At 31.7% G+C, this 16,487-nt stretch overlaps 1 protein-coding gene across 2 annotated transcripts; it reads left to right on the top strand.

The window, feature by feature from the left end:
* The first annotated feature begins 6,080 nt into the window (after positions 1-6,080).
* Positions 6,081-12,926, top strand: LOC113860144 (pectin acetylesterase 8-like). 2 transcript variants are annotated; one of them, XM_027492809.1, is made up of 13 exons: positions 6,081-6,208; positions 7,280-7,401; positions 7,526-7,608; positions 10,139-10,268; positions 10,348-10,427; positions 10,549-10,635; positions 10,722-10,846; positions 10,941-11,001; positions 11,158-11,211; positions 11,293-11,370; positions 11,989-12,094; positions 12,336-12,481; positions 12,619-12,926. In XM_027492809.1, the coding sequence occupies exons 2-13, from the start codon at positions 7,281-7,283 to the stop codon at positions 12,724-12,726; spliced, it is 1,179 nt and encodes a 392-aa protein (XP_027348610.1). In that variant the 5' UTR covers positions 6,081-6,208; position 7,280; the 3' UTR covers positions 12,727-12,926. The 2 variants fall into 2 exon arrangements, with proteins under 2 accessions (XP_027348610.1, XP_027348611.1); XM_027492810.1 differs by lacking the exons at positions 6,081-6,208; positions 7,280-7,401; positions 7,526-7,608 and adding exons at positions 9,009-9,252; positions 9,328-9,446.
* Positions 12,927-16,487: the final 3,561 nt, after the last annotated feature.

Below are 16,487 nucleotides of genomic sequence, written 5' to 3'. Positions count from 1 at the left end.
CATCAGTCTGCCGAGACTTTACACTCATCGTCTCACCTTGGCTTTTTGCTATATGGGGAATGGACTTGCTAGCCCCATTTCCTTTGGCCAAAGGATAGTGCAAGTTCCTTCTCGTCGTTGTTGAATATTTTACTAAGTGGATTAACGCCTAACCCTTCGTGACTATCACCACCAACAATGTTCAAAAGTTCACTTGCAAGAATATCATTACACGTTTCAACATACCAAATGCCTTAGTCACCAATAATGGCCTCCAATTTACAGATCGGTACTTCAATGAATTTCAAGAAGGACTTATAATAAAACATCGGGTCACTTCAGTCGAGCACCCTTAGAGTAATGGCCAAGCTGAAGCTGTAAATAAGGTTATTCTTCACAAACTTAAAAGACACTTAGGCTCAGCAAAAGGAGAATGGGCCGAGAAGCTACCTAAAATCCTCTGGACATACTGGTGCACTCCCCAAACCACTACAAAAGAACCACTTTTATGGTTAACTTATGGAACTGAAACCATGGTCTATATTGAGATTGGTAAACCTTCATTTTGGTGACAACACTTTGAAGAAGAAGCGAATTCTCTCTCTATCTCTCTAATCGCCAACTTGGATGTTATAAACGAAGTCTGAGACCAGGCTGTTATCATGACCGAAGCAAGCAGAAGGACGGTGTCGAGAAGTATAATTTTAAACTCAGACTGAGGCAATTTCAGACTAGAGATCTAGTATAGAGGGCAATTGGTGAAGCTCTTTGTGACCGATAAGAAGGAAAGCTTGATGCTAATTGAGATGGACCCTTTTGGGTAACAGCTAGCTTAAATAACGAATCTGATAAGCTTGAGACACTCGAGGGTAAAGCTATACTGAGGACTTGGAATGTATCACATCCTAAGCATTATTTCAACTAGCAAATGTAATTTGTAAACTTAATGCACTCTTTTTCTTACTCGGGTTTTGTCCTCTTAAAAGAACATGAAAATAGATTTTTCCTAGAAGGTTTTTAACGAGGCACTCAATCAATAAAGACTACTTTACTCAAAATGTGTTCTTATCTACTATTATAAAATATTCCTTCCCGAGTATTTTACTTGGCTAAGGTTGAATCAATAATATCGTTGTTTACAGCTACCTATTTGGCTCACCACACACATTGCTTAGCTATTACTTCTAAATTATACTCAGATCATATGTCTAGACTCTTGCCAATTTTCTAACTAACAATTTATCTCAGTAGAATCTAGCTACATATCGCTTGGATTAAAGAAGCATGATTATCTATGCACAACCATATATCTACTAACCAATTTAGTTAAAATATTCACTTGGCTAAGGTATACAAAGAATATTGGTCATCATCTATCATCTTCTATCTTATTCGGTTCAAAGCATTAGTTATCAGTGCATTTTACGGTTACTACTAATCGGTTTTAACATGTTTAATTTGAGCATATTTTTTGAAACTATCAAACATGAGTAAGAATAGAAATAAAAAACTAGTCTATTGCATTAAAAACAGTACCAAAAAGCCGACGTCCAACAAAAGTTGGTGCTAATGGCTTAAGAAACCAAAATTCATAAAAAGAAAAATTAAACCCCCTGGCATCATTCATGACTTATTTGGATATCTCTGACCCTTTCAATATCCTCTTCATCCTAGGTCATGGCCCCTTCGGTATGCTGGGGCTGAGTGTGGTTAGGAGCTTCGGCATCTGGTTCCATGTCGTTGGCCACTTCATTATAACTTAGGAATTTTCCTTGAAAGAAATTATTTGTCATATCAAAGTGGAAGTCTACTGGAACCTGACAGAATTATGCTGCTTCTCTCACAGCATGTAGGAACCCAGCCTCATGTTCAACAATAATCCTGCTCTCGCAATCGACTCTGAATTCCTTCATATTGGTATCGACTTCCTCCTTGTTCCTACACTCTCTTGCCAACATATCAGCCAGCTCCAAACCCTTGACCTTTTCAGCACCCTTAGCATCGCATACAAGATCCTCGACTGCCTGGGCTCGACTTTCCATGATTTTGAGGTGCTCTTTCAACTGAGCTACCTCAATTTCTAGCGATTGGTCAATCTCGAACAAGTTTGGCCAAACCTCCTCGCTTTTTTCCAGAGTCGTTCGAGTACTGGTAACTTGATCCTGGGCTCTTTCAAGATCAATCGTTGGCTTCAAAGCCAAGTTACGAGCCAGCACCATAGCTCGAGTTTAGAGCTCACAAAACCAGTTCCACTTGGCCTTTTTGTCTTGACCATCCAAAAAGGCCCTCCCAGCATCAGACACCATGTTTGGGAATACCAGTTTGATAGCCAAACACAATTTGCAAAGAATGCATTGGTCATCATCGCGTGAGGAATGACGGTGTTGGCTGAAAGACGTCTTGGCCCAGAAAAGGTATGCCTTGAGGATTCGGCATGGCCATGTTTTCTTTTCTTTTCCCTTTCCCTCTCAACCTCATTCCCTTTCCCTTTGTCTTTTCTCTTTTTGGGGAGGCCTTCGGTTAGGTGAAAATTGGCGGGAGGAGGGCGTACCTCTAACAATTCTAGCATTTGATCCAACTGAGGGTGTGGATGTTGATCTGCCATAGTCCCCTCTAATGCCAAGTTTCTCAGTGCTTGACGGTAAGAGACCCTAGCTCCTTTTTGCGCCATTATACCTGCAACAGAAGCAAAAAGTTAAATCAATATAACATAGCCCTTAAAACTGAAATGAAAAGAATAAAGCATACCATCCAAGTTAAATAGTCCAACACCGACAACTCCTTCAGGGTCAACATTTCCTCTAGGTATATATCATAGCGACGAGGGACTCAAGTCCAATGAAATGGAATGAGGGGTTGGTCTTCATTATCGTAAAAGTATTTTTGCCGATTATAGGATCAACTACTACCTTAAAGACCTGATTTTAAAACCTTTAAACGAAGACGCATAGGATTTGAATAATGGCAACTCTGCTTGCCTTATTAGAGAAACCCATCTTGTTTTATTCGAAGGACGGGTACAAAAGAAATAAAGAAACAGACCTACACTCGATTTGACATAGTGATATTTACAAAGAATCCGAACTTGCATGGCGGCCCTCCCATTCGGGTGTAACTGGGTCAATGCAACATTTAAGACCTGTAGCACTTCCATTTGAAATTCATCAAACAAAAATACTATTCCTAATTCCCTAAACAGACACTCATAAACAAAGAAGGTGCCGGCCATTCCGGCATTGTCACCTAAAAATACAAAATCAGGATTTGCCGACTCATCTCCTCGGCAAACCTTAACGTTTATTGGAAAAGGATCTAAGTCCTATATAAATCTACAAAATTTTGTGGTCGTCCCCTATGTTTAAAGTGTGAAAAATAAGTGGATACCTCTCCGTCTGCCCACTCGTAACTAGGAATGGTACATGGAGGGAACTTGGGTCTTTCCCTTACGAGACTTACGTTGGAGAGTGACTCATCTGAAGTAGAACCCACCCCTTCGGTAATGGGAGTTTTTGCCTGATCCCTCACATCTCTTACGATACTATCCGACTGAGCAACTGCCATATCTCTCAGTCTAAAAGGTACATCTTCCACCCCTTCGGTTGCTACCCCAATAACAGCCCAATCATCCACATTCACTTCTTCAACTGATTCGGCATGAGACCCCAAATTATCCGACAAGGACAAGGAATCCTCCCACTCAATACTATCCATAATTGACAAACAAGATGAGGAAGGTAGCGGCAAAACAAACGTACCTCAGGTTTCAAGAACGCCAAAACACTCGAGCCTAAGTAAAATTATACCCTTTGGTGTAAAGCGAAAATGTAAATAATAGCTAGGCCAATAGCTCTTTTTATAATACACGGGGCTTCAAGCAAATGAAAGGTCGCACCTTTCTCCAATCGTTAGATCTCATTTAAGATCGACGGTTACAAAGGAACAACCTTTTGTTTCGGATAAGACACTACTCGATCATTGGTAAAGATAAAGGAAACCAAATACCCCTTGGCCACATCTAAGGACAAAGGGTACGCACACTCCTTCAGCCAAATCTAAGGACGAAGGATTCTCACACTCCTTTGGCCACATCTTAGGACGAAAGGTATCCACACCCCTTCGACCACATCTAAGGACAAAAGGTATTTATACTTCTTTAGTCATACCAAGAGTAAGTTAGCAAGCTAATTAAAGATTAATAATCGATAATCAATAAGACGAAGGCTAATTACCTAAGTAATCGAAAGGATAAGGCAGGACTGAGTCATGAAGCCCATTAGCCCAATATTTAGTCTATAAAAAGAAAGTAAGAAGTACAAGTAAAAGGTTGACTTGAGAATATTAAATAACATTTATTATTCTATACTAAATACCGACTTCACTATCGGAGTGTCTTTGTAGGTACCCTCTCCACGTCACAATAAAGAGGAATCTGAAATATTTCACAAGAACGTCATACCAGAAGACGAAAAGAAAGACTACAGAAAATAAATGTATTCTTAACAGGAACACTATTTCTATTAAGTGAATGAATGTTCCTAAAATTATGAATCTTTGATATTAACCTAATTCATTTAAATAAGATTTTTTTCATTATGTCTAAGTTTTAATATGACAATTTTTATATATTTATGACATGATGGAGATGTATTAATAGGATTGAATTATATGGATAATGTATTAACAATTTGAAAAGATTGGTCAATGCACATTTCATTTTTCTGATTGTAAATGTACAAATTTAAGTGTTCTTTCTGCTCATTTAATTTACAAAGTAACCAAATATTGAGAATATAAGTTTATTTTATCGATTAGGTCTAATGGTCTTACTCGAAAAGGCTCGTTACTGTTTATATTCATCCATATATAATTTTTAGCTGTCAATCTAAAAACTATTTTACTTAAAATATTAGTTGGATAAATTGATGACATAACGATTTGTATGAGTTTAATCGGATCGAAGAAAATAAGCTTGAAATCAACAGTCAAGCATCCTCATCTTGCCTACGAATAAACTAATATTCATGAAGAATATTAACAATAAAATTTAAAAATATTTCTCAAATAATAAGTTGATACTTTTAGTAATTAAAAATTTCAGTATTACAAAATATATTGAATCAAATATTGTTTGCTAGTATTTTAAAATTAATTGGCTAATTAAAATATTGTTTATTAATTAGGTCAGAAAATAATATAATAATTTTTATTTTTATGAACTCTTCCTAAATTTTAAGATAAATTAGTTATGACTTTGTAAAAAAAAATGGTAATAAAATTGATGTTTAACCAGAGATTTAGACTAAAATTTGCTTTAAAAAAATCGTTTTAGAAAATGGAGCAAATACCTTCGTTAGCCACGTGGAATGCTTCCCGAACACACACGTCATATGAGAAACACATATAGTCAAAGAAACGACAGAAACCTAATCCTATTTTGGACAAAAATAAAAAGAAAATAGAAGAAAAATAGAACAAATTTAGAGAGAGAAAAGATTTTAAATATATATTTTTTCTTATCAATTAAATAAGGAATTTTTAGAATTCAATGTTTTTTTACTTGGGTATTTTCTTTCTCTTCAAAAAGGAGCGATCATTATCCTCAATCAATTGGATGACAGCGTTGAACCGAATCGGTGAGTGAGTGTGTGCATGCATGCATGTGTAATGTGCATGTGCATGTGCATGTGCAGTGTGTAAGAGAAATTATTGTAAAAGAACACTTCACTGCGGAATCAGCACCTCAATTCCTAAAAGTGTCAACCACTTATTTATTTGATTTTGGGTCCATTCAAAATAGTCACCGACATCTGCGTGCCAGTTGTTTCTGCGTGTAGGCTTCTTTCAACTTTTCAAATATGAACTCACAATAAATTATGATAGTAATTTAATAATATCTTATCATTTTTATTTTATTATCAAACTGAAGAAAAAAATATTTTTGCATTGAATATATCATATAAAAATATAAATTATTGTATTCTTTTCTTTTTGTTATAATTTTTTAGCACATTCTTTTCTTTCGCTCTCGGTAATAAAATGCACAGGTGTTACGCGTCAACTTAACCACTATAAATGGCGAGTGTTGTGCTTACTAGTCCAATAAACAAAAATAAAACATTTATCCAAGATTGTGTTCTTGCAAGTTCCTAAGTACATCATCAACCCGTATTTCTCTGCCAAGAACTGTCGGCAGCTGAAGCATTTTATAAGCCACCATCTTCCTGAACTGGTTTGTTCACTCACATTCTTTCAAGTACACTTCCACATCTTCCATTTAAGGTTCTAATGAGCTCGCTAATTTATACAAAAAAAAATAAAAATCATCGCTTTTCATCATTAGTTTGTGGAGTTGGAAGTATCTATTTTGGGCATTTAGAATGCAGGAAAAGTTATCAACTTTGGTTCCATTGTGAACAGTTGTTGATCTAGAAAGTGTTGGAAATGATGAGATCAGTGATATGTTTTTGGGTTTATGCTGGTTGATGTATTTTCTTATTATGTTGATCTGACCCGATATTCAAATATGGAAATGCTAGTTTGTGGATTTTCCAGTGTAGGTACCATTGGGGGTATTGGGGTACCCCAATTAACCTCCTGCAGTAATATCGCATATTTTAGGCTGGTCTAGTGAACTAATTAAGCTTTCTGACCTAGTAGTTTACTGATTCTAAGCTTATTATGTGGATTTAAAAAATTTCATCTTCCTTTGCAACAACAATGCTACTATAATAATAATAATAACAACAACAACAATGTGTTAGATTTAAAATATTTCATCTTCCTTAGCAAAAAAAATGTAAGTTTCCTTAAATTTTTTTCCATATTCTCATATCTTTTCCTAATCTACATATATGTCTTTCAAATTTAAGTACAAGATTTCAAAATGGATAGTTTTTGTTTCCTCTCTATTAGAAATTTTCAATGAGAGTTAAGGAAGCAATTTCTAAAAGCCAGAAATCTCTCTCTATTAAAACAAGACTACATCGAAGGTGCCGTAATTCACGGATTTCCTCTATCCTTTTTTCTTCTGCATAAATGAATTCAAACTTTTGGTTCATTGATTTTTTAAATTAAAAGAAAGAAGAGTTGATCTTTGTTGGTAACTTGAATGCTCAAGTGATGGCGGTAGCAAATGATTAGACAAGAAGATGTAATAATATTTTCCTTGTTTTATATGTCAGAAGGTTCATTATAATGTAGCTTTTGTTTTATCTTAGTCTAAGGCCAAGCTAATGTTGCTTTGTGTTAAGTTAATTAACAAAACGCCCTATTGATACTTCTAATTGTTGGATTCATCCAGAATGGAGGCAACAAGAATGGGCCAATGGTTAAGTCTTCTAATATGTGTACTAATGTTACTAAAGGCAGAAGGGGTTTCTGTTGGAATCACTTATGTTGAAAGTGCGGTAGCAAAAGGAGCTGGTGAGAAATCTATGCTGTATCTGATGATAGGAGTACAATTCTATCTGTGCTCTTAATCTCATCCATTTCTATTTTTTGGATTGTTTATAACAGTTTGGAAATTGATGTTTAACATCTTGTGCAGTTTGTTTAGATGGGAGCCCACCAGCTTACCACTTCGATAAGGGATCTGGAGCAGGGATTAATAACTGGATAGTTCACTTTGAGGTATGTCTCTTTCTGTAAACTGACTCAATAATGAGTCTTTACCAACTCAAGAAAACATTTAATTCATTTTTTATTTTTACTTGTGTGTTCCGTTTTATGTCTTGTGAGTACATGTACAAATATTGCTTTGCTAAACTGACAAGTGGATTTTTTTTTTTTTCCAAATTTAGGATGTTTTTGTTTCAAGGTTTATAAAGTTATTCCCCTGAAAGTAACCTTGAGAATGTGACATTTCCATATATGGTGCATGTTTATTTTTAAAAAAAATCCTTGGTCATTGTTGATTCCCAAGAAAGTGACAATTCCCATGGATGACTCAACAATTAACTTCCCCTTCCCACTCTCCTCTTATCATTTGAATTTCAAGAAATATTAAACGTTAACCCAACATGTTTAAGAAATTATCTAATCGCACTCTTGATAATAATATTCCTAGGAATAATACATCTTGAATTAAAAGTCCTATTAAAGTCATCTATAGAATAATTCTTAGTTCTCACATTTGATTGTGGAATTTATAAGGATTTAAGTAAAGGAGAGTGAAAGTTAAAACAACTTCAAATAATAAAACATAGGATTTTGATCTTTTATAAATTTGCAATTTCATTTAGTCCTTCCTGTTTTTGTTTTTTTTCCTATTTTAGTACACAAAAATCATATTTTCATTTACATCTAGTCTGTCTACTAGTGTTCTGTTAACTTCTTCCACTATTGCTTTCCATAGTATCTGAGTTGGCTCGTATAATTTAAGTGAAGTGGGACATGACGTGGATGGGATGTACCATTAACAACATTATATCGTTCATATTTTTTAATGAATTTTTAGGGTATAAGATTAGTGTTTTTGAAATCAAGACTTGGAAATATGAAAGGAATGAATGTGTAAATTCTAAATCATTATTCACATCAACTCCATATTATATCATACTACAAGTTGGATGTCACATGGACAAATAATGGAGAAAATGAATGAACTACTAACAAAGGGACTAAATGAAAATGGAAAATAATTTTTCAAAACATTTGAAAAAAAAATAAAAATGAGAGACCAAATAAAATGGTTGCAAGATTTTAGAGGACCAAAACTTTATTAAGCCTAGAATATAATATTGAAACATGGTACAAAAGTCAAAACACTAACTTTTATTTATACTAGAAGAATGCTGGCTGTGCACTTCATTATTGTTTCAATTTCTAGGAAGTCAACGTGACCTTGTAAACAATTCACTTTGTAGAGAATGAACCAATAATTAAGAGTGTATTTAAAATGTGTGTTGATAGCATATCTCTTTATGTTGATAGAGGACTCGTAATCCTAATTAAATAAAGAATCTGATAATTAAACATAATGAAATATGATCGTCATTCTTAAGAGATACATAAGATGCTCTTAAAATATTCTATAATACAATAATCATATTGAGATATTTTCCTGATATGCTAACACCCTTCCCTAAGCTAATGTTCACAAGCTTTAGTCTTGGTACAACAGAAAATAAAAAATAAAATAAAAAAGTATTACACAGTACAAACTTAAGGCTAGATGGCATGTGGGAGAAAGACAGGGCTAATATGAGTCGCAGCCAATACAAGTAACCATTGGAATGATCATCAACAATAAGAAATTTCACCAGTGGCATGATTGTAAGCAAACTGCTGAACGGATTGTCAGCAGGAAAAGATGTAACTTTATTAATCACATTCTTCCACTGGTCTAAGACTAAGGTTTTTGTTACCAAAATGTTTGTGCAACCGTAAGGAAAGGAATCATTGGTATCGTTTCATCCTTCTAGGGAGCTCAACAAAATAACAGTGAAGAGGACATTTCATGGATGATGGTACAGTTCTGGTATCATGTTGAAATATAGTAATTTAGGCTGAGGAACAGAAAAATAGACAACAAACTGTTATGTGCCTGTTAGTAGTAGATTTAGGTGTTGCTATCTGATATCTGTTAGTATTTGTTAGTAATAGTTTATATAATATTTGTTAGCAATTGTTAGTTGGGTCGGTAGGTAGGTAGTTGGGAAGATAATTAGAAGAAATAAGGGATGTTGCCAATAAATAACAGGAGAGGTTTTGAGAGAGAGAGCTGTCTTGTAATTTGTGAAAGGAAATTAGGGCCTTTGACATTGGGAGGTGCAAACCCTTAAGGTTTTGCAGTGGGTGTGTCCTATTATGTAAATTGGGAGTTCGTCCCCACTCTTTCTAATTTCTGAACCAGCTTCTATCACAAACTCTTGAGTAATAGCATATAATATTAATATAAGTCATAAATAAGGAACAAATCATGAAATTAACCAAACATACTACCCACCCCTAAGGATCATATAAGTTACTTAAAAATTTTATTAAATATTATATGGAACAGTGATGATGCTATGAGATGTTTGTACATCATACATATATTAATATCAGTCAATTCATTTGTCACTCTTTTGTTGTAAATTCTAAATTTTTTTATACAATATTATAAAATATTGGAAAAATCCCTAATTTAGTTAATGATCTTCAACACAATTTCTTTTAGGGAGGAGGATGGTGCAACAATGTCACTACTTGCCTTGCCCGTAGGGACACTCGTTTGGGTTCATCTAAGAAAATGGATAAGCAACTTTCCTTTTCTGGATTCTTTAGTAACGGCAAAAAGTTCAATCCAGGTATTGTTTCCTAGTCAATATATATTGTTTGATTGTCTTTTCTCATGAACCCAGTCCCTAAAAATGTTATCTGTTCCAGATTTCTATGATTGGAACAGAATCAAGGTTAGATATTGTGATGGCTCATCATATACTGGTGATGTTGAAGCTGTTGATCCGGTGAGTTTTGCAAATTCAATGGAAGTTGTCTTGTAAATTTATAGGAAAATATTAATATTTCATAAATTTTATTGTTAATTTTCTTTCTGCTGATGTTTTATATTATGATTTATTTATTCAGGCAACCAACTTGCACTTCAGAGGAGCAAGGATTTTTGTTGCTGTCATTGAGGATTTACTAGCAAAAGGAATGAAAAATGCTCAAAATGTATGCGAACCAACAACTGGCCAACTTTTGTCTTCCACTTGACTTGAGTAAGCATGTTATTCACTCACTGAAACTTTTAACTGCAGGCAATTCTCTCTGGATGCTCAGCTGGAGGATTGACTTCTATTTTAAATTGTGATCGCTTCAAAGGTCTTCTACCTCCAACAACTAAAGTGAAATGCCTTTCAGATGCTGGTTATTTTATCAATGTGTAAGAAGCTATATTTGCTTTCTAGTCATCCTTTTTCCTGAATTTTTTGAGTTTATTAAGTCATTTAATGATCCAATAAGAACTTGTACAACAGAAAGGATGTCTCAGGAGCACAGCACATTGAAGAGATCTACGGTCAAGTTGTTCAATTGCATGTACTTATCCTCTCTCATTATTCCCCCCTTTGACATAGCACTAGTATATTCTGTGTTTTGCCCCAAAAAATTGTTGTTATAGTTCACACTTCTCATTTAGAAGAAACTTTCTGAAGCTTTCACTCAATAAAGATTTTATTTTCTTCTATATTTTAGGGTTCAGCAAAAAATTTGCCTCGATCCTGCACTTCAAGACTTAGACCAGGGCTGGTAAGTTTGTGAATTGTGAATCATTTACTTTTGTTTTGTGGCTTCTTTTGGTTTTGCTAATACTTCTGAACAATTGTGTAGTGCTTTTTCCCTCAAAATATGGCATCACAAATCAGTACTCCAATATTTTTTGTAAATGCAGCCTATGACTCATGGCAGGTCAGATTATTCTCTTTCACAAGAAACATTAGTTTATTTTTGGAACGGTGCTTTTTTAAATATATTGGTCCTACTAAAACTTTACCTTATGTCTGTATGCTTTGATCAATTGGTGGGCTTATTACATTGATTCGGATATATAATAGTAAGACAGTAAAGTAATGATCGTTTAAGAGAATTCTAGTGTTGCTGCACTCAATTTTTTAAAATATTCATTTATGAGAGTTTATAGGGAACTTCAAGATAACAGACATAAGATTTTTAACATGGAATTCCTAAAGAAAAAAAATTATGGTTTTTGAATTAACTCAATGATGAAATTCTACATGCCAATCCAACTGAGATATGATCAGAATTGAACCAGGATTGTTATGCATAATCTTTTAATCTTAACATACTATTTTCAACTTCATAAACTTTTTGTTTTCCAAAGAGAACACCAGGAACGCTTAAATGGTATATGACTAAGTGTTGAATCACTTTTGCTCGCCCATAAGATGACAATAATTCATCACATCATGAAGTTGACAATAAGTTCACTACATGTTGCTCTTACTTATTCAGTAATGATATCGCTTGTGATCTTTTTCTGATCTCCAAACTTTTGCTTTGATTCAGATTAAGAACATTTTGGCACCCGGTGTTGCTGATCCCCATGGCACTTGGCGTGATTGCAAACTTGATATAAAAAACTGCTCACCAAATCAACTAAGTGTAATGCAAGGTGCACATTTTTTATTCTTAGTAACTTCTGTTGCGCTGAAATTTTCTGAAAATTTCAAAACTAAAGATATCAAATGATAGATTAGCATAAACATAATTTATTAATCACTTATTTATTATCATAAAAATCCTCTCCTAAACAACCTTCTACCGGCCTGGTGTCACATGGTGATACTCTGCAGCCATTTGGGTGGGGGCATATTGGAAAGCAGTTTTGTGACTCATTAGATGCATGATTTCAGGTTTCAGGACAGAATTCTTAAGGGCATTGAGTGCAGTTGGGAACACTCCATCTAAAGGGATGTTTATAGATGGTTGCTATGCACACTGCCAAACTGGAATACAGGAGACATGGATGAGAAATGACTCTCCAGTGTTGGCCAATACAGTAAGAAATTTCATTATTTTCTCCTTCCTACAGAATATGTGCATCTATGAATGTTTCTCTTTAGTTTTATTTATTACTTTTGTCTTTTCCTTTTATGTTCAGTTGAAGAGCTAACTTATCTGCATAACTTTGTGCAGACAATTGCAAAGGCAGTGGGAGATTGGTTTTACGAGCGAAGGCCTTTCCATCAGATAGATTGCGCTTACCCTTGCAATCCCACTTGTCATAATCGTGTTTTTGATTAAAATATCCATCCAAGTGTAGATTCATTTAAACAATATATATACCATTACTCTACAAACATATCATGTGGTTCATAATTTAAATAATATTCGTGGCTGTGATTTATTACCCTTAACCTTATCAGTTGGTTACAAGGCATAAGTGTACTTATATATAATAACAATATAAAATTAAATAAAAATGTAATTAAATTTCTGTTCTTTTAAAACTGTGATCCACTACAGTAACAGATTGTCATTCTCATCCTAATCAACTTCGGCTTTAATAAGAGAAAAAACTAAAATGAAAAGAACAGATTTTGTATGTAGTTATAGAAATAGTTACTTAGATATTGATTTTTAGTTTACTTAATTTTGTTGTATTAAAAAAATGGAACAGATTTTTAGTAAATACTTTTATTTCAAATTAAATTTATAACCAAATTTAGGTGTTACAATAGGCATACAGATTTAGTGTTGAATTTATCACCTAAGAGTAATAGGATTTAGGAATTTAAAGAATTTTTCATTTTTAATAAAAAAAAATTATTACATTTTTGTTCATACTGTTATAATACCATTAATGATAGAAACAAAAATGCTGCAAAATATTCATATAAAAACTAAAATATAATTTTTTAAATATAAAAATTAATTTGTAAACAAATATCAACTATTTTAACCTAACATAAAATAAATTAAGTCAGGTATGATTTTTCACAATGAATTAATACTGGTAGTATTTGCTCCACATGAAAATTTGGTTGGACTGGGCAAATTTGGTTAAGTTGTTTAGTTTATGCAGTGTTATTGCAGGAGAGATTGATATTTACACCTCATTTTTTACTTTTCACATTTCTCTTTATTTTTATTTTTTTAAAAATATCGCCAATTACAATTTAAATTCTGGAAGTCTATATTATTTTAAAAAATAAATTTTAGAGTTATAATTTACAAGCTTCCAGAATTAAATTTTTTTCATTAAAAATTACACTTCAAAAATTTAATTTTCAGAAATATAAAATAATTTTAGAAATATAATTCTGAAATTATATTTTACAATCTCCCCATATTTTACAAAATGTGAAAAGTAAAATAGAGGGAAAACGCAATTGCTGTTGCTGGATCATTTTTTAAATTTGGTTGGTGCTGCAGTCTATTAGACGCACTAACAGAATAGATAGTTGAGAACATTGGTTCTGGGCCGTCCAAACCAATTCAGATCCATCCCATTTTGATTATTAATTGGGCTTTTCTTTTTTCACTGACGAATTTCTTAGAGCCGTAAAAAAAGGCTTTAGCCCAACAGCCTCCCCTACTCAGTTTAAAAATAATTTATCTAACTGTGCTCTTATACTAATTGAAAAAATTAATTAAGTTATAAATTAAGATATTCACGGACTACTCCTAACCCTGAAAACACTCCAAAATCATATATCATTTTAAAATCTTAATTGAAAATTTGCATTTAGTAGTAATGTGCATTTGTTTATTTTATTATTCTTTGGTTTATTTGTAGCGTCGATACAATCAATAAATAAATTAAATATATTAATAAAAATAATGTTATTATTAATTAATGAAACTATTAATATGATTTTAATTTTAAACCTATAAAAATATTTTTTTAAATTATTATTAATTATTTAAAATTAATCTTAAAATTTAATAACAATGAATATTTTATAACCTAATTGAATTACATGTAAATTTATGTATCTTTAAATATTAATAAAAAAATTTCAAATCATAAGTATTAAATTTTTAACGTATTTTTAAACCTTTGTTTATCTTTGTGTTCAAAAAATATACGTACGTAAAATTATTTTTCTCCAAAATATGTTTCTTTTACTTTTATTAGTTTTCTTGTTAATTAATTTTAAAAAATCAACAATAAAATATATAAATTATAACATAAACTTTGAGTGAATAATAAATATTGTTATAAAGTATATGTTTATAAATCTACATGTACATTTACAATATAGAAATTTCAAAAACTATGAAAAGTACATGTTATCATTATTAAGTTTTTTTTCTACTTTTTTTTTATTATTCATCGTATTTCTTTAGATTAACTGTAATAAATATTCTTTATCATAATTAAATTAACTAAGACTTGAAATATTATAATTGTATGATAAAATAAAAAATAATATTAAATTTAAATAATTCAAAGCTAAATGATAAAAAGTAGATATGATAAATATAGTTCTTTTTTTCATATAAAATATTACTTAATATTTATATTTATTTCAAATTATTTATTATTTTAAAATACAAAAAAAATATTTTTTACTAATGTATTTTCAATATGATATAGACATTAACACTTAAATACAAATTTTTTCTTTGTCTAATACTCTTGAGTCACTTGAACATAAATAGGAGATTGTTGGTAATGACATTCAATAATATAATAATAATAATAGTAAAAAAATTATTTTCTTCCTATATTTTATTTTCTTTAACACATGTTGAATGATGTGAGTGAAATAGTCAATTCATTAATATCAATCATCAAATCTTAATATTCTTACAACTATATAAAATAGAGGATGCAACCTTCCTCTAATATAGTGAAACTTAACTCATTTCCAGTGTCCTTATTGTCATTTCTTTCGCTATTATTTTGAGCATTGTTTACGAAGTTCCAATGCTCTAGGCCTCAAATTATGAGTCCAATTATAAAGGTGTTAAACCTTGAAGAACAAAACTAGATAGTTACCCAAAAATCACCTGACATTTACTTTTATAACAGTGTCAATTATATATATTATGAATTAAAAGTGCATTGACAACTGAGACCCTCACTAGTTTTTTTTTAAGGCTAAATGGTTTGTTTTTAATATCCATAAGATATATGGTTATATAAATATAACTATTTAAGCAAGAGTTTGCAAAATAATTTTAGGGTGAATTGAATCTAAAGTTTCAACGATGAATTCATGATGATATGACATGCAATTTTGAAATGCTAAGTGGCCACTTCTTTTTCAGTGCCAATTTCTTCAGATCAGGCTTTTAGACCCTTTTTAGGTCAATGCTTTGGACCCTTCCTTTTTTTTTGTTCTTATTTCTGTCAACTCTTTAGACCAATAAGTCATTAACACACTATTATCTCATCATTAATCCCGATAAGGCCTAAGGACACAGTCAATTGATTCTCAGTCAACAAACACTCAAGCATGTCTTTCATAGCAAAACAAGTCTTAATTTACAAAAAAAAAATAAAAAAATATTCTTTTGATGAAGCCAAAGTGGACTTATTTATGGCAGATAATTTCAGAAGGTAAACGTCTTTTTTATAAATTTTATTTTATTATTTAATATGTTTGGTCTAATATTTAATTTAATCTAGTTTAAAATACAATAATTTGTATTATACCAATTTTTTAGTTTCTATAAATCTGGTAAAGTAATAAATAAATCATGAAATACATGCTAATTATAATAAAAACAAATCTAAAATATATTTTTTTCCTCGAAAGTCATAATATAATTGGTATTGATAGTTACATTCGTCATAATTCATAAAGCTAATTTAAATATAAATTGTTGATAAAAAAATATAAAATGTAATTATCATATAACATAGATTAACTTGTTTTCAAGAAAAATATAACTTTACTTTTCTATAGTACACTCTGATGTCATTTATTAACCTATTTCTGAATGTAGAATATATTAGTTTTTACTACATGAATAAAAGCAAAAGAAATGCAGTTTTGAGTTGTTTTTTTTTTTCAGTTTGATATTTTTATTATTTTACATTAAATTTGAAG

Source organism: Abrus precatorius, unplaced genomic scaffold, assembly GCF_003935025.1.
Source record: "Abrus precatorius isolate BTA unplaced genomic scaffold, Abrus_2018 Scaffold2, whole genome shotgun sequence".
NCBI classification, from domain to species: Eukaryota; Viridiplantae; Streptophyta; class Magnoliopsida; order Fabales; family Fabaceae; genus Abrus; species Abrus precatorius.
This window is presented reverse-complemented; position numbering and strand designations above follow the sequence as displayed.